The sequence below is a fragment of the Furipterus horrens genome, unplaced genomic scaffold (assembly GCF_987537825.1).
Source record: "Furipterus horrens unplaced genomic scaffold, mFurHor1.1.pri manual_scaffold_2, whole genome shotgun sequence".
Taxonomy (NCBI): Eukaryota; Metazoa; Chordata; class Mammalia; order Chiroptera; family Furipteridae; genus Furipterus; species Furipterus horrens.
Genome location: NW_028327172.1, coordinates 119,469,761 through 119,493,048, shown reverse-complemented (window position 1 = coordinate 119,493,048; position 23,288 = coordinate 119,469,761). Strand labels below are relative to the sequence as shown.

The following is a 23,288-nucleotide window of genomic DNA, read 5'->3' as shown; positions in this document are numbered from 1 at the left end:
TAGAGAGAGGAGAAGGGAAGGAGAAAGAGAAGGAAAGAAACTACAGTGTGTGGTTGCCTCTTGTGTGCCCCCAGCTAGGGACATGGCCTGCAACCCAGGCATGTGCTGTGACTGGGGATTGAACTGGCGACCCTTTGGTTCGAAAGCCGGTACTCAATCCACTGAGCCAAACCAGCCAGGGCCCTGTACTAATCTTAACATCCTCCTGTCTATTTTGTTCCTACCAATTATTCTTCTTAATCCCTGTACCATTTCCCCATTTTTCCCCATTCCCCCTCCCAGTTGTGAATCCTCTAAATCAGTGGTTCTCAACCTGTGGGTCGCGACCCCTTTTGGGGTCGAACAACCCTTTCACAGGGGTCGCCTAAGACCATCGGAAAACACATATATAATTACATATTATTTTTGTGATTAATCACTATGCTTTAATTATGTTCAATTTGTAACAATGAAAATACATCTTGCATATCAGATATTTACATTACGATTCATAACAGTAGCAAAATTACAGTTCTGAATTAGCAACGAAAATAATTTTATGGTTGGGGGTCACTACAACATGGAACTGTATTAAAGGGTTGCAGCATTAGGAAGGTTGAGAACCACTGCTCTAAATGATCTCCATACCTATGATTCTGTTCTTGTTCTGATTGTTTGCTTAGTTTGGTTTTATTTTATTTTACTTCTTTTATTTTTATTTTTTTTTAGATTCAGTTGTTGATAGTTGTGAGTTTATTGTCATTTTAATGTTCATAGTTTTGATTTTATGTTCCTTTAACATTTCTTGTGGTAATGACTTGGTGATGGTGAACTCCTTTAGCTTTACCTTGTCTGGGAAGCACTTTATCTGCCCTTCCATTTTAAATGATAGCTTTGCTGGATAGAGTAATTTGGTTGTAGGTCCTTACTTTTCATCCCTTTGAATACTTCTTGCCAGTCCCGTCTTGCCTGCATAGTTTCTTTTGAGAAACCAGCTGATAGTCTTATGGGAATCCCTTTGTGGGTAACTCTGCTTTTCTCTTGCTGCTTTTAAGATTCTCTCTTAATCTTTAACCTTCGGCATTTTAACTATATTCTATCTCTGTGTGGTCCTCTTTGGGTCTAGCTTCTTTGGGACCCTCTTTGCTTCCTGGACTTGTATGTTTATTTCCTTTACCAAATTTGGGAAGTATTCTTCCATTGTTTTTTCAAGTAAGTTTTCAATTTCTTGCTCTTCCTCTTCTCCTTCAGGTACCCCTATGATTCGGATGTTGGCATGTTTAAAGTTGTCCCAGAGGTTTGTTCCTCAGCCTTTCATTGTTTTTTGAATTCTCATTTTTTCTTTCTATTCTGGTTTACTGTTTATTTCTTCTTATGTCCCAAATTATTCTTATTCTTATTTTAAATTTCTTTCTTTATTTTTTGACAAAAATTTAATTTTTTTGTTTTTTCGATTACAGTTGTCCCATTTTCCCCCATTGCTCCCCCCACCCAGCCCACCACTTCTCTCTCAATCATACCCCCCCATGACATGACATGAGTCATTTCTACATGTTCTTTAACTAAACCCTTCCCTTACTTATCTCCCTTCTCTCCGTCCCCCCACCCCCCTAATAATTGTTATTCTGTTTCTTGTTCTATTTAGTTCATTTGTTTGTGTTGTTCCTTAGTCTTCTGTATTAGGTGTTATCATATGGTATCATTGCCTGGCTTATTTCACTAAGCATAATTCTCTCTAGTTCCATCCATGCTGTCGCAAATGGTAGAAGTTCCTTCTTTCTTTCTGCTGCATAGTATTCCATTGTGTAAATGTACCACAGTTTTTTAATCCATTCATCTACAGATGGGCACTTAGGCTGTTTCCAGCACTTAGCTATTGTAAACAGTGCTGCTATGAACATAGGGGTGCATAAGTTCTTTTGAATTAGGGTTTTAGGATTTTTTGGGTATAATCCTAGCAGTGGAATCGCTGGTTCAAAAGGCAGTTCCATTTTTAGTTCTTTGAGGTAATTCCATACTGTTTTCCATAGTGGCTGCACCAGTCTGCATTCCCACCAACAGTGTAGTAGGGTTCCCGTTTCTCCACATCCTCTCCAGCACTTGTTGTTTGTTGATTTGTTGATGATGGCCATTCTGACTGGTGTAAAGTGGTATCTCATTGTGGTTTTAATTTGCATTTCTTTGATGGTTAGTGATGTTGAGCATTCTTTCATGTGTCTATGGACCCTCTGTGTATCCTCCTCGGAGAAGTGTTTGTTCAGGTCTTTTGCCCATTTTTTAATTGGGCTGTCTGTCTTCTTGGTGTTGAGATGTGCAAGTTCTTTATATATTTTGGAGATCAAAGCCTTGACTGAGATATCATTGGCAAATATGTTTTCCCATATGGTTGGTTTCCTTTTCATCTTGCTAATGTTTTCTTTTGCTGAGCAGAAACTGTTTAGTTTGTTGTAGTCCCATTTGTTTATTTTTCCCTTTATTTCTCTTATCTTAGGAGATGTATTGGTGAAAATATTGCTACGTGGGATATCTGAAATTTTCCTGCTTATGTTTTCCTCTAGGACTTTTATGGTGTCACAGCTTACATTTAAGTCCTTGATCCATCTTGAGTTTGTTCTGGTGTGTGATGTAAGTTGGTGGTCTAGTTTCATTTTTTTGCACGTCCCTGTCCAGTGCTCTCAGCACCATTTGTTAAAGAGGCTCTTCTCACTCCATTTTATGCTTCTTCCCCCTTTGTCAAATATTAGTTGAACACATAGTCCTGGGTTTATTTCTGGACTCTGTTCTGTTCCATTGATCTATATGTCTGTTCTTATGCCAGTACCAGACTGTTTTGATCACAGTGGCTTTGTAATATAGTTTGATGTCTGGTATTGTGATTCCTCCTGCTGTGTTCTTCTGTCTCAAGATTGCTTTGGCTATTGGGGGTCTTTTTTGGTTCCATATGAATTTTTGAAGTATTTGTTCAAGATCTGTGAAATATGTCATTGGTATTTTAATAGGGATTGCATTGAATCTATAAATTGCTTTGGGTAGTATGGCCATTTTAATGATGTTGATTCTTCCCATCCAAGAACATGGTATTTGCTTCCATGTATTTGTATCTTCCTTAATTTCTTTCTTCAATGTTACATAGTTTTCAGAGTACAGGATTTTATCTCTTTGGTTAAGTTTATTCCCAGTTACTTTATTTTTCTTGTTGCTATAGTAAATGGAATTTTTTTTTTAAGTTTCTATCTCTGATATTTTATTATTGGTGTACAGAAATGCCTTAGATTTCTATATATTTATTTTGTACCCTGCTATTTTGCCAAATTCCCTTATTATATCGAGTAGTTTTTTAGTGGAGTCTGCGGCGTTTTCTATGTATATTATCATGTCATCTGCAAATAATGATACTTTTACCTCCTGTTTCCCTATTTGGATGCCTTTTATTTCTTTGTCTTGTCTGATTGCTGTGGCTAGATCTTCCAACACTATGTTGAATAGGAGTGGAGGTAGTGGACATTTTTGTCTTGTTCCTGATCTCAGGGGGAATGCTTTCAGTTTTTGTCCATTGAGTATGATGTTGGTTTCAGGTTTCTTGTATATAGCCTTGATTATGTTAGGGTATGCTCCCTCTATTCCCATTTTGCTGAGTGTTTTCATCATAAATGGGTGTTGAATTTTATCAAATGCTTTTTCTGCATCTATTGATATGATCATGTGATTTTTGTCTTTCATTTTGTTTAGGTGGTGTATTATATTTATTGATTTGCGAATATTAAACCATCCTTGCATCCCTGGGATGAATCCCACTTGATCGTGGTGTATGATCTTTTTAATGTGTTGCTGGATCCTGTTTGCCAATATTTTATTGAGGATTTTAGCATCTATGTTCATCAGTGATATTGGCCTGTAGTTTTCTTTCTTTGTTGTGTCTTGAACTGGTTTTGGAATTAAGGTAATACTGGCTTCATAGAACGAGTTTGGGATTTTTCCCTCTTCTTGGATTTTTTGGAATAGTTTTAGAAGGGTAGGTGTTAGTTCTTCCCTATATGTTTTGTAAAATTCACCCACGAAGCCATCTGGTCCAGGGCTTTTGTGTGCCAGGAGATTTTTAATTACTGTTTCAATTTCCTTCTTTGTTATTGGTCTGTTGAGACTTTTTACTTCTTCTTGATTCAGTTTTGGAAGATTATATGTTTCTAGAAATTTGTCCATTTCATCTAGGTTTTCAAATTTCTTGCCATACAGTTGTTTGTATTAATTTCTTACAATCCTTTGTATTTCTGTGATATCTGCCATGATTTCTCCTCTTTCATTTTTGATTTTGTTTATTTGGGTCTTCTCTCTTTTTTTCTTGATGAGCCTGGCTAAAGGCTTATCGATTTTGTTTATTTTTTCAAAGAACCAGCTCCTAGTTTCGTTGATCTTTTGAATTGTTTGTTTAGTCTCTATCTCATTTAATTCTGCTTTGATCTTGATGATTTCCTTCCTTCTACTCGCCCTGGGCTTTGTTTGTTGTTGTTGTTCTAGTTCTTGTAGCTGTAGGGTTGGATTTTTTATTTGAGATTCTTCTGTCCTTTTCAGGTAGGCCTGTATTGCTATGAACTTCCCTCTCAGGACTGCTTTTGCTGTGTCCCATAGGTTTTGGGCTGTTGTGTGTTCAGTATCAGTTTCCAGAGATTTCTTGATTTCTTATTTGATGTCTTTGTTAACCCATTCATTATTTAATAGCATGTTATTCATTCTCCATGAGTTTGGGTGTCTTTGATTTTTTTTTCTTTGAGGTTGATTTCTAATTTCAAGGCATTGTGGCCTGAAAATATGCTTGATATAATTTCAGTTTTCTTGAATTTGTTGAGGCTTGTTTTGTGTTCTATCATGTGTTCTATCTTTGAAAATGTCCCATGTGCATTTGAAAAGAATGTATATTTTGCTTCTTTGGGGTGAAAAGTTCTATATATATCAGTTAAGTCCATTTGATTTAGTGTGTTGTTCAATGCCTGTATATCCTTGGTGTTTCTTTGCTTCGAAGATCTGTCTATTGTTGATAATGGAGTGTTAAAATCCCCTACTATGAGTGTGTTGCTGTTAATATCCTTCTTGTGGTCTTCTAGTATTTTCATTATATAATTGGGTGCTCCTATGTTTGGTGCGTATGTTTACCAGAGTTATATCTTCTTGATGGATTGTTCCCTTAAGTATTATGAAATGTCCTTCTTTGTCTCTTTTTATGGCCCTTGCTTTGAAATCTGTTTTGTCTGATATGAGTATTCCTACCCCAGCTTTTTTTCATATCCGTTTGCTTGAAATACTCTTTTCCATCCGTTCACTTTCAGTCTGTGTAAATCTTTTGTTTTGAGGTGTGTCTCTTGTCGACAGTATATATGTGGGTCATGTTTTTGTATCCATTCTGCTACCATATGTCTTTTAATTGGAGCATTTAATCCATTTACATTTAATGTTATTATTGACAGGTATTTATTCATTTCCCTTTGTACCTGTGTTCCTCTCCCTCTCTTCTTTTTTTCTTCTTTTTTTTTAAAGCATTCCTTTTAGCATCTTTTGCAATGCTGGTTTGATGGAGATGCATTCTTTTAGTCTTCTTTTGTCTGAGAAACTCCTTATTTCACCTTCTATTTTGAATGAGAGCCTTGCTTGGTAGAGTGTTCTTGGTTGTAGGCCTTTGTTTTTAATTGCTTGAAATATTTTTGACCATCTTCTTCTGGCTTGTAGTGTTTCTGTTGAGAAATCGGTTGATAGCCTTATCGGAGGTCCCTTGTATGTTATTTGCTGTTTTTCTCTTGCTACTTTTAGGATTCTCATTTTGTCTTTGAATGTTTCCATTTTAATTATGATGTGCCTTGGAGTGGGCCTTTGGAGGTTCCTTTTTATTGGAACTCTCTCTCCTTCCTGGACTTGCATGACTTTTCCTCTCATCAGGTTAGGAAAATTTTCTGTCATTACTCTTCCTATCAGGTTTTCTACCCCTTGCTCTTCTTCTCCTTCTTGTATCCCTATGATTCAAATATTGTTTTGTCTCATGTTGTCTTACAATTCTCTTAAACCCTCTTCATACCTTTTCAGTCTTTTTTCATTTTGTTGTATTGTCTGAGAATTTTTTTCTACATTGTCCTCTAAGTCACTGATCCAATCCTCTGCTTCTTTTAGCCTGCTTTTGATTGATTCTACTGTGTTCTTCAGGTCAGAAATTGTATTCTTCATTTCTTCCTGGTTCTTATTAATAGTTTCTATGTCCTTTTTTATGCTGGTGTAGTTCTCCGTAAGTTCCCTTTAGTTTTCTTGGAGCTGTTGGTAATTACCTTGGAGTTTGTCATAGTTATCTTTGAGGTGTCAAGTACATTGAGCTTCTTCATCAACATTATTTTGAATTCCATGTCTGATAGTTGGCTTATGTATATTCCATCTACCTCTCTTTCTGGGGATTCCTCTTTTCATTTCATTAGGAGGTTGTTTCTGTGTCTTCCCATGTTGTATTCTTGTTTGTTTTTGTTTATTAGATTTGTCTGTTTTGATTTCCCACCTTTGTGGTATGAGATTCTTTATAGGAGACCTGGGCATTTCAGTGGTGCAGTCTCTTTTGATCTCCTGAGCCTGACGTTCTTGGGATACCCTTTATGTCGTTTGTTTATGCTGTCTGGTTATATTTCAGTTACTCTTTGGTGGGACCTTCCCTCTGGCTCGTTGATTGAGAGTCACTCTGCCCACCTTGTGTTGAGTTCTTTTGTGGAGATGCTGTTAAAACATAAACACACAGCCCAGGCAAGAAACCCACACCCTCAAAAATATCCCTCACCCTCTATCCCTCTATCGGCAGCAAATGAGCCAGTATTAATATAAATGTAGTGAGGTTAAGACTATTATACTATAGGAGAAATAGATAAGAGTTGTTTTTAATGAAAAAAAAGATTATTTTTGAGCAGGGGGTGATAGAATAATAATAGTAGGAAGTAGGATCAAGGCTATGCAAAACAGTAAGTAATATTTACATTGTATGTTAAAAAAGAAAAAAGGGAGGGAAGAACGCAGAATAAAGTGAAAAAGTGGAAGTGTATAGTATTAGGTTTATATAGCAGTAATATGCTATATATTTAGTGTGAAAGGGAGGCTAAACAGAATAGACAAACAAACAAAAATTGAAGAAGGATGGGAGAGAGAGAAGGTATGAAACAAATTAAAGAGATAGTTTAAAAAAATAGGATAAAATAAAAAAATAAAACTTAAATTTAAAAAAATAATAAAATAAAAAAATATAAAAAACATTAAAAAACAATAACGATATATAAAATATATATATATAAAAGAAAGAAAGTTTTTACTCAGTTCAGCCTTTGTGTGCAGTCTTCTTTTTCTGGATCCACAGCTGGTCAAAATTCCATGAATTTCAAATTTTTTCTGGCTCGCTGGCTGTGAGGAGATCTGGCTGGTTTCTGTGGCTACTTGTTCTCTCACTTGTAGGCCTGCTGTAACTTTCTGCTGTGAGCCCCGCTGAATTGGGTCTCTCCCAACTTGTTCTACTGCACCCTCCAGCAGTCCTCAGGCAAGCAGCAGTTTCCAGGAAGATCCTGGCTCTGCAGCTGCCCCTCTGGGGTGTGGTGCAGCAGCGGCTCTGGGCTCAGTGGGCACAGCAACTGGGCTGAGGGGGCCCAGAGACTCCCCTTGAGGGCATGGGCGAGCCGTTTGCCCTTTTCCACTCCGCTCTCACTCTCCCTTCCCTGCTCGCTCTGTCCAAAATTCGCACTCACTCACTCATCTCTGTGTTTGTACTTTAAGCCTTTCCTCAATAGGAGCAAGCAGACAACACTGCTACCTACTCCGCCGCAATCTTCCCATTCTGTTCCAAATTATTGATTTGAATCCTGGCTTCCTTCCCATGTATATTTTTCTTTATTGCACTTTGTGTAACATTTATTACTTCCTTTATCTTTTGGCTGTAGTCTATGATTTCTCTGAGCACTCTTATCAGCAGTGTTTTGAACTCTGCATCTGATAAGTTGACTATCTCTGTTTCATTTAGTTCTTTTTCTGGGGTTTTATTCTGTTCTTTCATTTGGGCCATATTTTTTATGCCTTCTCAATTTGGCACCCCCCCCTCCCCGTGTTTATTTCTGTGTATTAGGTAGAGATGTTTTTACTCCCTGTCTTAGTAGCATGGCCTGTGTAGCAAGGGCACCTTTAAGTTGTGTGGGGCAGAGCCTTAGGTAATTGCCAGGGCAGGGCCATCTGCTTCATCGCTTTATGGTTCTCTTTGTGGGGGGCTTGGGGAGGAGACAGTCCTGCTGCCTAGCTTATGGTGATTTGCCTAATATGTGCCCCGTTTCCAGTTACTTTACCCACTTCCTGTATGGGATTGGTGCCCTTCCATTTGGTTCTTTGGGGTTTGTGTAAGTTCTAAGACCATGTGAACACTTTGTGAAAATCTGGCAGTTCCTTCCACTGCCCCAATCACCACTGGTTTTTATAGCCAGAGGTAATGGGGGTTTATCTTCCCAGTGCTGGACCCTGGGCTGTGCAGTCTGGCCTGAGGCTGGGATTGCTCCCTAGCTCCCAGGGTACCCCTCCTGATTTTTATCCACCAGATGTGAATGAGGGACCATTCATCCCACCGCTCCTGCGTGTCTGAGCCACACCGCCTCTCTGCCCCATCTTTGCAACTCCGCCCCTCCTTCCCATCTGGATGAATGTGCCTTTTTAAAATTCTTGGTTGTAAGACTTCCATATAGCTCGATTTTCTGACAGTTCTGGTTGTTATTTGTTTTTGAGATCTGATTGTAATTCTATGGTTGCACGATGAGGCAAATCATGCCTACTTACACCTCCATCTTGACCAGAAGTCCAATATTTAGTCCTTTAGTTCTTAACTAATACAAAAGACAGCTAAATTAATGCTTTATACTTCTTGTTTTAATTTTTTTTTTTTTTTTTAGCAAATGGCAAAAAATAAAATTGGTTTTTGAGGGCGTTGATACAGTTGCAAAAATCCTGCTCAATAATGTTCTTGTTGGGAAAACAAACAACATGTTCAAAAGATATGTAAGTACATAATATCAGATTTAAAAAATCCAATTATATGTGTTTGTGTTGTTATTGTGAGTAGATAAAGCTAAGTGCATATTTGCCCGTGCAAGCTGGTCCAAGCTCTTTGAAGTGCTACATAAGTTACTTTATTTCTCTGTTGTCACATTTGTAGGTTGATAAAAATACTATGTATCCTATGGAGTTATTTTGAGAATTTAGTAAACTAATTGTGTAAAATGACTGGCACATTTATTGACACATGGGAAGTACTCAACAAATGCTGTTCCTTTCTCTGTTATTTGGTGATCCAGAGTTTCATGGGAAATGACAACTGGCATACCATTTTAAAAGAAAATGTTCCTTCCTTTCTAGAATAATTACATTGTGGGATCATATTCTGATGTCTCTTCCTTTTCAAGGGTAGATTTTCCAAAACCAAAATAATTTATCACTACATGCTATTTATACCAAAGAGTCATGAAGTGTCTAGGAAATCCTTGGCAGTTCATGGCCATATGTAAATAGCCAGAGCAGACATTACAGAGCTAAATATATTTTCTGCTTGCTCTGTTTACTAGGAGCATCATCTGTCACTACAAACAAGAGGAGAAACCTAGAAATCTAGGTTGGGTAGGAGACTGTACTCAGTTATAATTAAAAGTCGGCAACTTAGTTACACTATTTCAGAAAAGTGTTTTCTCCTGCAAAAAGGCTCAACCTAAACGTTTCAACTATTTTATGCATCTCTTCTTCCATCTCGTATATGCCTATATCTAAACTTTTACGCACAAGGCCATGTCAACATTTGTTCTTTCCTTTCATTCAGAGCTTTGATATTACCCATGTGGTTAAAGCCCTAAACTCCATTGAGCTGCGTTTCCAGTCACCAGTGTTGTATGCAGCCCAGCAGAGCAGAGCCCACACTCGCTACCAGGTGCCCCCAAACTGCCCCCCAAGTGTGCAGAAGGGAGAATGCCATGTCAACTTTATTCGAAAGGTAAATGTCTCATAAATGGATCGGGCTTTAACCTTGAGGGTGGGATGTGCTGGTGTATGAAATGCTTGTTTGAAGACTCCAGTGGAAGTTGGACATCTCTTTCTTGCCCCCTTAATAGGATTTGAAGACATTTAAAAATAAGAGCCAAAAGATTATATGAACTTTTTTTTTTTTTTTTTTAAGTATATTTTATTGATTATATTGTTACAATAGTTCCAATGATTATATGAACTTTTGTGGAGAATTTTTGTCTTTCTAGATTTTTTTCCTTGAAGCATGCTTTAGAACTTACGTAACATCAGGAAAAGGAGACAAAGGGGTGACTAGTAATGTAACTTTACAAATAATTTTTCAATATTGAGGTTTATCAAACTTTACTCCAGGCTGTAGGGTTCATATTTACTAGTGATACTTGTTACTAGGAAGCCTTCTGTAAATAATATGTCTGTTGACATGTTCTTATATTTTACTGGTAGGTTCTAGTAAATTCTAAGATAAGATAACAAAAGCCACAGAGGGATATTTTTCTTTGAGTCTAATATAGTCTAGATGATTTGGATTTATTCTAATTCATGGTTGAATTAGTTTTCTATGTGATATTTAGTTTTTTATTTTTATTTAAAATTATTTTAATTGTGGTAAAATACACATAACACAAAATTTACCATCTTAACCATTTTAAGTGTACAGTTCAGTATTACTAAGCATACTTACATTGCTGTGAAACCAATCTCCAGAACATTTTTCATGCAGCAAAACTGAAACTCTCTACTTATTAAAAGATATGTCCTCATTTACCCTTTCTCCCAGCCGCTGACTACTACCAGTCTTTGTGTTTCTATGAGTTTGACTTCTCTAGATACGTCACATAAGTGGACTCACACAATATTTGTCTTTTTGTGACTGCCTTATTACACTTACTATAATGTTCTCAAGGTTCATCCATGTTGTAGTATGTGTCAGAATTTTCTTCCTTTTCAAAGCTTAATAATATTCCATTGTTTGTATATCGCAGTTCACTTATTGCGGCCTCATTGTATTGTGGGATTTAAAAAAAAATTATATTAAATTATTTATCGTGGATTTTTTGCTATATCGCAGGATTTTGTGGTACTGTGTATTTGTTAAAGTTACGTAGGTTTAAGAGTGTAGAATAAATGTAAGGTTCCTACTTTGCAGGGGCGTCTAGAACGTAATACCTGCGATAAGTGAGGGAATACTGTATACCATGTTTTCTTTATTCATTCATCTGTTAATGGACATTTGAATTGCTTCCACCTTTGGCTATTTTGAGTAATGTTGTTATGTATGGATATACAAATATCTCTTTGAGATCCTGCTTTCAATTATTTTAAAATATATCTCAGAAGTGGAATTACTGCATTACATAATTCTATTTTAAATGTTTTGAGAAATTAGTATTTAATTTTAACAACAAATGTAATCATTGGTTTCATTGTGAAGATACTAAGTGTACTTTTTCAGCACTCATTGACCAGAACACAGTTGATAAGTTCTGATTATTTAAGTTAAGCAGCTCTCTCTTTTTAAAAAAAGTATATTTTATTGATTATGTTGTTACAGTAGTTCCAATATTTTACCCCTTTGCTCCCCTCTGCCCAGTACTCCCCTTCCCTCCAGCAATCCCCCCTGCCCCCTTAGTTCATGTCCATGGGTCATGTATATAAGTTCTTTGGCTTCACCCTTTCCTATATTCTTAACTTCCCCCTATTTCATACCTATCAATTATGCTTTTTAGTCCCTGCACCATATCCCCATTTCTCCCCCTCCCCCCTCCCAGCTGATAACCCTCCAAATGAACCCCATACCTATGATTTTGTTTCTATTCTGGTTTGTTTAGTTGGATTTTATTTTTATTTTTTAGATTCAGTTGATAGTTGTGAGTTTGTTGTCATTTTAATGTTCATAATTTTGATCTTCTTTTTCTTAAGTAAGTCCCTTTGACATTTCATATAATAATGGCTTGGTGATGATGAACTCCTTTAGCTTCACCTTGTCTGGGAAGCACTTCATCTGCCCTTCCATTCCAAATGATAGCTTTGCTGGATAGAGTAATCTTGGTTGTAGGTTGCCTTTCATTACATTGAATACTGCTTGCCAGTTCTTTCTTGCCTGAAAAGTGTCCTCTGAGAAATCAGCTGATAGTCCTATAAGCATCCCCCTGTAGGCAACTGTCCTCCACTATCTTGGTGCCCCCTGTAGACAACTGTCCTCCACTATCTTGCTGCCCCCAGGACTCTGTCTTTATCTTTCACCTTTGGCATTTCAATCATGATGTGTCCTGGTGTGGTCCCCTCTGGGTCCAGCTTGCCTGGGACCCTCTGTACTTCCTGGACCTGTATGTCCATCTCCTTCCCAAAATTTGGGAAGTTTTCTTCATATTTTTTCAATTCTTGCTTCCTCATTTTGCACTGGTTGACTGTTTTTTTTTCTTCCTTATGTTCCAAATCATTGATTTGATCCCCCGTTTCCTTCCCTTCACCATCAGTTTTGTGTGGATTTTCCTTTGTTTCACTTAGCATAGCCTTCACTTCTCTTATGCGTTCGCTGTGCTCAAGCATATCTGTCAAGTCTGTGAGCATCTTTATCACCAGTGTTTTGAATTCTGAGTCTGTTAGGTTGTCTATCTCCTCATCCGTTAGGTTGGCTATCTCCTTGTCGCTTAGTTCTCCCACTGGAACCTTGATCCATTCCCCCTTTAGGGCCATACTTCTCTGGCTCCTCATTCTGACAGGCTCCTGTGTTTGTTTGCCTTTGCGTCCCAGGTAGAGCTGTCGCTCCTGTTACATTGTAAGGGGTGGAGCCTTAGGGATTCGTCAGTACAGGGCGACCTGTTTCACCATGTTGTGGTGCTGTATGTAGGGGAGGGGTCCGAGAGGGAGCAATGCTGCCTGCCCAGCACTTGCCCCTTTTCCAGGCACCTCTCCCACTTCCGTACCAGACTGGTGCCCCTCTAGCTGCTGCCCTGGCTGTTGTTCCCAGAGTGGGTGGGTCTGAGAACGTTCTAGGACCATGGGGGCCCTTTAAACAAGTGGACTCTGCTGAGAGACCGGCAGTTTCTGCCTCCACCCCAAGCCCCACTGGTCTGCACAGTCAGTGGCAATGAGGCTTGATTTTCCCCTGTTCTGTGAGGTCCGGTGAGAAGCTGGGAATGCCCCCCAGGTGTCCCTCCTGACTTTTTAAAACATGTGACTGCGCTTTCTGCCAGCCTGCCGCTGCTGCTGTCGCCTCCACCATGCTGTGTCCTCTCCACCCTAGCTCCGCCCCTCCTACCTGTCTGGATGAGTATTTCTTCTTTATATCTTAGTTTGCTGGATTTCCGTGCAATTTGATTTTCTGGAACTTCTGGTTGTTTCTAGTTTTGAGGTAGTTGTATTCCTTCTTAGTTGTGGAGGGAGACGCAGCATGCCTGTCTACGCCTCCATCTTGCAAGCAGCTCTCTTTAGGCTGGGTAGACTCACCATTAAATCATGTTTCCTTAAAGTAAGTACTAAGGTCAAAATTATACTTTCGCCTGTTTGACTTAGTGTACCCAGATTTGTGTCAGTGGGTGGGTAACCATGTGTTCACGTGGCTGTAACTGAACAGTATGTGCCTAAGCAGTCAGGAGTTTCATGGAATATTTGCGTACTTACACTTCTGTTCAAACTTCAATTTTTGTTTTTTGCCTTTGGCTTCAAATGGCACAGTGGTTTTAATACTAGAGGTTGCACTTTCCCCCTTTCTTCCATCTTTAACCTATTGTTACAGAATGTGGGTCTCCAAAAGTCCCCAGAGCCTGCCGGTTGGGAGATGGGAAAAGGAAACAGCTTTTAAGATGCCTTCACGTTGCCTGTGGCTAGTGTCTTTGTTACACAAATGGCTTTGATATTTCCAAGGCCCCAGCCAGATGGGAGGGGTTTTTGGACCATGGAATGGTATGGAAAGAGCATACAGAACGTGCGCAAGGCTCTATGGATGGTCAGAACTGGTTAACACACCCACCGTGTCAGAGGACGCAGTTAGGGGTTTAAAAATAGGTGGCAGACATTTTATCGAATTTCTCCATGCAGTTTTGAGAAGGGAGAATACCATGTGGCTTTGAAAGGGCAAAGGAAAAACAATGCGTGATCCACTGCAACATGGCACATGTTTTCCTGGACTGTTATATGGAGGCTGATGACATCGTACCCCAGATCCTGGAGGAGACAGCTGACAGATAAGGGATGGGGAACTTCTGGGCATGTTTTTGGCTTCTAGCCTTTTGGGGAGCAAGGGAAGTGCTGGGTCCTGTGGGAGAACAGGGCTCTGAGCTGAAGTGCTCACTGTCCTCCCCAGGTTGGAATATTGCAAATATAGACCTATGTTCCTCAACACTAGTTGTTGGGTTTTACACCAAGGCGCCACGTGAACGAACCCCCTTTCACTCTGTAACACATTCAGAATGAGGATTTCTGGATCCTAATGTGAAAATTGACTTTTCAGGTCGTCTGTACGGGTATGTATATGTTATACATATATCCATGTAGTAGCTTCCCTATACCTCCTCGTCACTTCGTGGCATTTAAAACACACTTTTAGTTTATTTAGATAAACAAACTCCTTTGTCACTAGTATCAGGAATCAGACCCAGGTTTCTTCCCTTGCAGTTAAGTGGAAGGCTATACCTGGGGTTTGTTTCTGACTAGATTGACCTGATCCAGTGGGAAGAGGCCTGAATTGGAGACCGAATCAGGAATTTCGGATCTGAATTCTGGCTTTACAAACTCAGAGGGATCTTAGGCAAAGCCTATCATTTGTGTATGGAGCTAATCTCTTCCCTTCCTTCCTTATTGTTAATATGAAGATACAGTGAAATATTAATGTAAATGCACTTTCCATAATTAAGTGCTAGACAGCTATTTTAAATGTAGGGTGGTGATAGTATTTATTTTGGAGACTTAGTTCTATAATTACAGATCTCTAAGTGTACAATTGCCAAAATACCTCAGCTTAGCTTCTGTGAACTTAGTGGGATGGAAGTGTAGAGTGGATATAATGAGGAAATGTTACTCTCCATTTATTCTTTGACCCCTCTTCTTTCTCCACCTCTTACCACTGCTTCTTTCTCTATCTAGCTTGAATGGTGGAACCCATCACCTCCCCTGCCGTCTCTGGAATATTCCACACCATGCTTCTTGCTTTCCATTGACATCCCTGGCTATTCCTCCTCAGTCTCTTTATCCAGACCAACCTCCTCTTAAAAGCCTTACTGTTCAGTCCTCTCTCTGTTCTAGACACTTAACTGTCACAGTTTCTGTCAGGAAGGTGTGGCTTAGCTGGGTGTCTCTGGCTCAAGGTCATTCATGAAGTTACAGTGGAGCTGTGGACCAGGACTGCAGTCATCTCCAGGCTGACTAGGCCTGAAGTGTTTGTGTCTAAGTTCCCTCATGTGGTGATTGGCAGGCCTCAGGCTAGCTTTCATGCCCACTGCTATGGACCTCTCTCTACAGAACTGCCTCACAACATGGCAGCTGGCTTCCCCCTTGGCCAAGAGAGTAGGAGAGAGCTCCCCAAGCAGAAGGTGCAGTGTTTTATAACCTAATTTTGGACGTTATCACCTCTGCTGTATTCTGCTAGTTAGAAGTGATTTGCTAGGCCTAATCCATACTTAAGGGGAGGGAATTCCACAGGGGCATGAATACTAGGAGGGGATCATTGTAGGCCATTTTATTTTTATTTATTATTATTATTTTTTAATCCTCATTCGAGGATATATTTATTGAATTTAGAGAGAGACAAAGCGAGGGGAGAGAGATGTGAGCAAGAAATATCCTGTAGGCACCCCGACCAGGGATGGAACCAGCAACCTAGGTCTAAGCCCTGACCAGGAATCGAATTTGCAACCTTTTGGTGTATGAGACAATGCTCCAACTAACTGAGCCACCCTGACAGGGCATTGTGAGCCATTTTAGATCCTGAGTATAGGACACACACGCATACACATACAGTATTATGGACTTAATTCTGTGCTCCTTCCCTTCTAATTTGTATGTTGAAGTCCTAACCCCTTCGGCTCAAAATGTAATCCTATCTGGAAATAAGGTCTTTAAAGAGATGACTAAATTAAATAGACTCTTAGGGTGGGTTCCAATCCAATAAAAACGATGTCCTTACAAGAAGAGGAAATTTGGACAGCAGAGAGAGACGCTAGGGATGTGTGCATGTGCACAGAAAAAAAGATTATGTGAGGGCCCAGCGAGAAGGCACCGGCTGCAAGCCTCGGGGAGAGGCTTCAGAGGAAACCATCCCTCCCAACACCAACATGTTGGAGTTCCCAGCATCTAGAACTGTGAGAAACTAAATTTCTGTTTAAGCCACCGAATCTGTGGTATTTTGTTATGGCAGCCCTAGCAAGCTGATATATACTTTTACAATATTTTAAAAGGAAAGGTTTTTTAAAAATAATGTTTACATTTCATGGTAACCAGTATCTATGTTCTTTTTTTCCCTTGAAATTTCAGGAGCAGTGTTCCTTTAGTTGGGACTGGGGGCCTTCCTTTCCTACCCAGGGCATCTGGAAAGATGTCAGAATTGAAGCCTATAATATTTGTCAGCTGAACTACCTCACGTTTTCCCCTGTATATGGTAAGCTAAGACATGTGATTTCTTTTTTTACTTTTTTGAGCCTCTTCTGTGTTGCAAGAATTGGGTTTATAATTTGAATATATAGATTTACTTTCCAGGGCCTTATTTAAAAAAATTTTGTGACACATTAAACTAAAAAAAGTGAAAAATGTACAAACTGTGATTTGTAATAAAAATTTGCAATGTAAAGCAGATAAGTAGACAGGTAGATCACTTTTAACATATTTTGAAAAGAATGAAAGTGCGAGTAGCTCTAGTTTTCCTGAGCTAAGTGTTCTTTCTCTTCTCTTCTTTTCTTTCTTTTTCCTTTCCTTTCCTTTCTTTTCTTTTCCTTCCTTCCTTTCAGATTTTACTTTTCTAAAATTCTCTTTTTGCATTCTGCACACTGACACAGAAGTAAAAGAACAAGACTGAAACTTAAACATGAAAGAATTCTCCACAGTTTCACAATTTTATACATTTACTTACATGTCAGTGAAAAATCACCATTACAAAATACAACAAATTATATTTAAAAAATATATTCAAGTATGAAAAGTACTGTACTCTTGATGTCTTCACCTCCTTCTCTTTTGTGTACTTATGTATAACACATTGTTTTCTTGGATAAATGCATCCCCATACTCATGTGTATTCTTCAGCTGTCCATTTACATATTTTTCTGTCTGCTCCAAGGCTATATTCATGTAGCCATCCAGGCAAACCAGGATAATCCACTCCAGAATTTAATTTTACCACAACTGGTCACTAGGGGTTTGCTTCTGCAGACTCATTTTAACAATCCTGATCAGAAATTTGGGAGGTGGGACAGCTGAGTTCTAATCTCAGCTCAGCTACTTAATTAGCTATGTGAGTCAGATAACTCATTTCACCTCTCATGGCCTCAGGTTCCCCCTTTTGAGGCTGGGACCCAGAGATCCTTCTCCAGGCACCCCACAAGCCAGCCTCTGCAGATGGCGGGATGGGATAAGACTGAAACTCAAGTGTTCTTTCCTAAAAGAATTGGGCCTGCTGGTTTGTATTCCTTTTCGCTGCCTGTGTGGTCGCTTTTGCTGCCCTGAGATCTTGATTTGGTCAAAGATCAAAGATCTTGATTTGGCTGACTTTCTGTCACCTCACATTTTCTCCGCGGAAGGCCAGGACACACCAGCATTTTTAAGAGTTAAAAATAAACTGGGAGGCAAATAAGGCATAAAGAAAGTTTTGTAAGGTAAAGTATACTTGTTTTTCATTTGAAGGAACTATTCACAAGAAAGGAGCATTGAATGAAAGCTCAGAAATATCACAGGTGTCAGTGAATCAGTTAAAAGTTCATCAAATATTTGTTGAGTTCTTGGCCCAGCACTGTGTTTGTTTGGCGTAGGAGGGAAATATGTTTCTCATTCCTGCATGTTGATGGGGCAGGGAGGGGAGATATAAGGGAATACCAAACCAAACATATTGTGTAATGGCCTTCTGAGAGGGGACCCCAGTAGTTCAGAAAATCGATGATAGTGAGGATTTGAGAAGTTAAGAATATCAGGGTGAATGAGAGTGGATCTTCTTTTCTTTTTTAATTGAATTTACTGGGGTGGCATTGGTTAATAAAATTATATAAGTTTCAAGTGTACAATTCTATAATACATCATCTGTATATTGTATGGTGTGTTCACTACCCCAAATCAAGACTCCTTCCATCACCATTTACTTCCTCCTGTATCCTCTTCTACCTCCTCCACCTGTTGAAGGTGGATCTTCAGTATTGGCTCATGATGCGCAGTCCAGTTTCATGCAGATCTAACTCGGTGAAATCAGTAAGCAAGAATGTGATATGTCCGTACAAGAGTTCTGCTATCTTTAGGGCACTGACGACGCTAGACAGCTATTTAATCAAACCAAATCTGTTTTTGAAGACGGAAGACAAAAACAAATCAGAGATAGTTGATAGCTGAGATCATTTGGTGCTGCTGGTATTTTTAAATGTTAAAAAGGCATTAAGAGATCTAATTTAATTTGTATCTAAAAATATGGCTGTTTTAGCTCTCTAGTTTAGTGCTTCTCAAACTATTTCTTAGAGGTATAACTTGAACTGAGTTGTGCTACTAAAATCAAATAATGGCTGTGGTTCATTCTCCCCTATCCACACACCTAGTTTTTCTCAGGTGTATATATAGTGAAGTCTAGTTTCAGAAGGAGTCTCATTTTTCAAAAAGTTATTTATTTAATAGTTTTGAAGCTTAATCAGTATTTTAGGTGGTTAGCAAAAAATACTGAGTTTCTGAGGCCTGAAAAAATTTGAATAACACTGCTCTAGTTTATTTAAAAATTTTGACTTTGAGGCTAAACATTTCTTCTTGAATGTGAGTCATTAGAATTCAGTTTATTAGTCACTAACGTGTGTGAATGAATGGTATCTGAATTAAATCAATTAATTTAAATGATGCTTAAAATTTAATTATATTCTGTGTAATCAGTTCTTCATGTGGTCTACATTTTAAATGTTTTATGACTGCACTTTATTTTGTGCTTAACATAGAGAAAAATATGTTTCCTGTTCAAAAGATGTGCCCTATGCAGAGTAAGCAGTAATCCTTATATTTCTGATTATTTTTATAGATTTCACTTTGTTTATTTGATGTAACAAAGAAAATTGAAGCATGAATTTATGAAAGCATTAGAAGGGGAACTTCCTTTAGGAGTGTTTTCAGAATTTTTCTCATCATTGAAATCAATAGGAATTTTTATTTTATTTTATTTTATTTCATTTTATTATTGTTTATGCTGTTACAGTTGTCCTAATTTTTCCCCCTTCATCCACCTCTGCCCAGCCTATCCCCCAGCAAAAGAAATTTTTAAAAGTTGAAAAATAATAAAGAGAATAAGCTAATATATTCTAGATAGTTTTATGTATTTATTTGGTATATACTACAAAGTTGGCATTGTGAGTTACTAAAAAGTTTATAATATATAAAATTTTTATTTAAAACAATATATTAATTTTTAGTATTTAGTGCACACAGTGACTGAATATTAATATTATAGATAATTTGTATTTTATTCTTCTGCTCAGCTGTGTTTTCTAAATTTTGACATTGAGCCTATAGTGGTGTTTCTATAGTATGGGAAAAAAGTAGCTAAAACAAACTAATCTATTGTGTAATTTCAGCCAACTCATTATGAAGGGCTAAACTAATTTGACTGTGTGACACTTTCTACTTTCTCCTGTTGAGACTATAAAAGGATAACATTTTTTGCTTTTCCAAATGTTCAATTTATTTCTTAATTTAAAATTAGTAAATTTATCCCTGAAGATCAAATGACAATAATTTCCCAATATAATTGTGTATAGTATGACAGAAAAAAGGCTGATAGACTTTTAAAAAATTAGCTTGAAATTCTTGTGAATAAATTTACTTTATACACACGCACACACACACAGAAAGTAAATCATATATATATAAATATATTTTTCTGTATTCTCAGTCCTTATAGTAGTTGTTACTAAACTTTAGCACCTTTCAATATCCTATGGTCATTTGATTTTGTCCTAACCTCAGCTTCCTAAATGATTTTTATATCTTCTTAATATTCAAAATAATGAAAACACATTTGTATTTGACAAAAATACTGAGGTCAAAGGAAAACAAGAATTTTTCCCATTATCTCTTAGGCTCTTGTCATTTTTCTAGGTATTAAAGCACACCAGTGCATTGATGTGACTTTCTTTGAAACCTCATTAGAAAATATTTGAATGATTCATCCTTAGCCATGAAATATTCTAAGCAGGTTTTAAATAGCAATAGCTGTTTTAGGATACCCATATTTTCAGTATTTTAAACAGTGAAGGATTGACCCCAGTATTGAAAGGGGAAGCTCAGATGCTTGTTACCAGGTGTGGAAACCCAGCAACATTCCACTGTTCTTTGCCTTTGGGGTGGGGAAGGAAGACTAACCCTGTCTGCTGGGGAAGGGGGAGTAAAGTCTGGGCTGGACTTGGGTTTCCAAGGTGTGGTGGGAAGGGATCTGGGGAGAAGACTACTGGTGTGTGGGGCGTGATACCCCACTTCCAGAAATTTGGACTTTTACAAGCAAATAATCTAGCCAAAAACACAGGCCCTGTGTGGTAGCGGTGGTGGTGGTGGTGGAGTTAGGGTGTGTGTGGGTGGCTGGGGATTCATTTATTACTTTCTCTATGCTAGGTCTTTCGTATTTGTAATCTGATGTGAAGTGTTCACATTAGGCCGTAAGATTAATCATGGAGGGATGATTGTCTAGTTTCTTGAGCTTTTCACAAGTTTACATAAACATATTAAGTCTAAATATATAGTATGTTCTGATGAAATCCTTCATTGTTTAATCTTCTGTTACCTCAGTTATAGAAAACATAGTGTAGAGATGTTTATCAGCGTGTGAATTCTTCTTGAGCTCAGGTGAGCTGTGGATCTGAGCTGTTCTGGAGCATCTCACAGATGCTGCCTCCCCCGACCCTCTTCAAATTAACGTGCTCCCCGCTTCTCCCCCCGACCAGAGCACCTCCTCCTCCATTCTCCAAGACTTAGCCTTGAGCTGGAGGCTGAGTCTGGCTCTCAGCTGCGCCCTGGCCTATCCAATAGAAGTCTCTATGGAAGGTCAGTGCTGACCTTTGCTTACAGCTTAATACAATAGAACGAAAGATTTGTCAATCTTGCTTAATGCCTTGTTTGATGTATTTATTTTCTTTGTGGCATTCATTTTGAATCACTTTCATTTATCATTGAATTATTTATTCATGAAAATGACAGTATTCACCTTTGAAAATATCTTTATGGGTAGCTAGCTACATTGCTTGAATAATCTCTTCTCTGATTAGCTCCCTTGTTGCATAAATAGTTTTTTCCCCTCTGGAATTTACCAATTTATCCTTGTTTTTTGGGGGGGACTGGCGGGGGGAAGGGGAGGCGGTTTGCATCTGTATTGCCTGGATTTTTTCTCTGAGGGTTTTGTCCTGCTGAGTAGGCAAGGAGATCTTTACTGCTCAGTGAAGGGGAAACAGCTGTTGGAATTAACAGTGAACCTGCTTCTCTGGCTAATGCAAGCTGTTAGTTTTCTGAAAAGCAGCTGCTGAAATCTGTGCTATGATTCCAGCAGGAGCACAGGAAAACCTCCTACGTTTCAGTTTCAGCATTTTGTGGCTCGGTCGTTTCAGCTTGTTGTCATTACTGTTTCTTCCAATGTGCGGGACTACCTTTTCACTGTAGCTTTTCATCCCCTGTTAAAGATGCAAGAAGAGCGCAGGCAAGAGGAAGAACTGTGAGCAGCTCAGCAGGGTGAAGCTAATCAAGGCAGCTGTCTCTGAATAGCTACCCCCCCCCCCCCCCAAGATAGATGAAGCATCTTTTTTATCTTGCATAAGCAGTCTACCAATGTTTGCAGATCTGTCCCAGGCTGACCTTAATGTTCTTCCATTTCTTTGCCAATTCTTAACCCTCCAAATGTTATCTGGATTCTTAATTGTGACCTTGGAGTATATTTTATTTCTCTAAGTAGATTTAACACCTTTGCTTTTTTGAGTTGGGGTGTAACTTATAGTGCTTGTCAAGGTTTACAGGCAGTAATTATTCAAGAAATATATTTTGAGTGTTTGACAGAAATTCTCACATAACTGTTGCCATGACCTCAGCAGGTAGTTTAGGTTACAAAGATGGTGTTTTGACAAATGGAGGAACTGTGGCACCATATAATTATGCATTAGTGGAGGTGAGGGCCTAAGTGTGGAAGAACCTACTTTTTCTTAAAGCTAGGCATATGACTAAAAGAAGACATTGATACATGAGGCTTCATTGCAATCAGTTCTGCAATTGCTGTTAGTAATGGACACCCTTGAATGAATGTAAATCAGCCAACTTCTTATTTTCTATTTTCATATCTTCTTACACATTTTTTTCCTCTTAGACAACAGAACAGAGCTGTTTTTTCCTTCCCAACCACATCTTGACAAAGAAGTAGTCTGTATAGGAATATAAAAGGAGCTGCTGTGTTTTAGAGGATTCTAAAGGTTAGTTTATTGGCCACATATACACAAATTGGAGCTGTCTTGAAGACTGCATGGAGAAGCAGCACACAGTAATCTGGGCTGTGGAGTTGCTTATTCTTTCTACAAATTCCCATTCAAGTCAGACTCTTGGTGGTTTCTTTGTTTGTTCTTGTTTTTATTTTGAAAGAAACCTCACTGAATCAGCTTTGGAAAAACCTGAAAATGAGTCAGTGGCAGAACCACATCATCTATCATCCGCTGGTTGCCACCTGGTTGGTTGAGGTTACATGGAACAAATGTCGATTGTCAGGGAGTAGGACAGCAGCTAGGACATCATTGAGTTGTCAGGCCAGGGAAGAGCTCAAGCTGTATAGAGAGCAGGTCAGCCTGGCCTGTCTACCCTGTTTTGTTAAAGAGTTCCTGTCCTGTTTGGGCCCAGTGTTGATTAGTCAGGGTGAGGAGAGATGTAAAACTTGGTGTAGTTGGGAGCGAGTCATGGGAGGGAATTTTGAGTCATTTAAGAGTCTTTCTTCTTTCCTCCACCCCTTCTCAGTACTCTGTGGATTTTTGAGATGATCTTGCATTCCACTTCAGGAGAGCTGGGTGGGGTGGTGAGAGGTAATTTTTAGGAGAGAGAGGATAGGAAACTGTATTCAAGAAATGGGTCTTAAT

The 23,288-nt window shown here is 38.6% G+C and overlaps 1 protein-coding gene and 1 pseudogene across 1 annotated transcript in view; one reads left to right on the top strand and one right to left on the bottom strand.

Annotated features, from left to right (window-relative positions):
- The window catches only part of MANBA (mannosidase beta), a 121,745-nt gene that overhangs the window by 11,745 nt on the left and 86,712 nt on the right, over positions 1–23,288 (top strand). The window contains exons 3-5 of the mRNA XM_090266350.1: positions 8,910–9,015; positions 9,827–9,997; positions 16,501–16,624. Of these exons, the coding sequence (XP_090122476.1) occupies positions 8,910–9,015; positions 9,827–9,997; positions 16,501–16,624 (401 nt within the window). The remainder of the gene's footprint in view (positions 1–8,909; positions 9,016–9,826; positions 9,998–16,500; positions 16,625–23,288) is intronic.
- LOC150019368 (U6 snRNA-associated Sm-like protein LSm6 pseudogene) lies at positions 17,182–17,397 on the bottom strand (annotated as a pseudogene).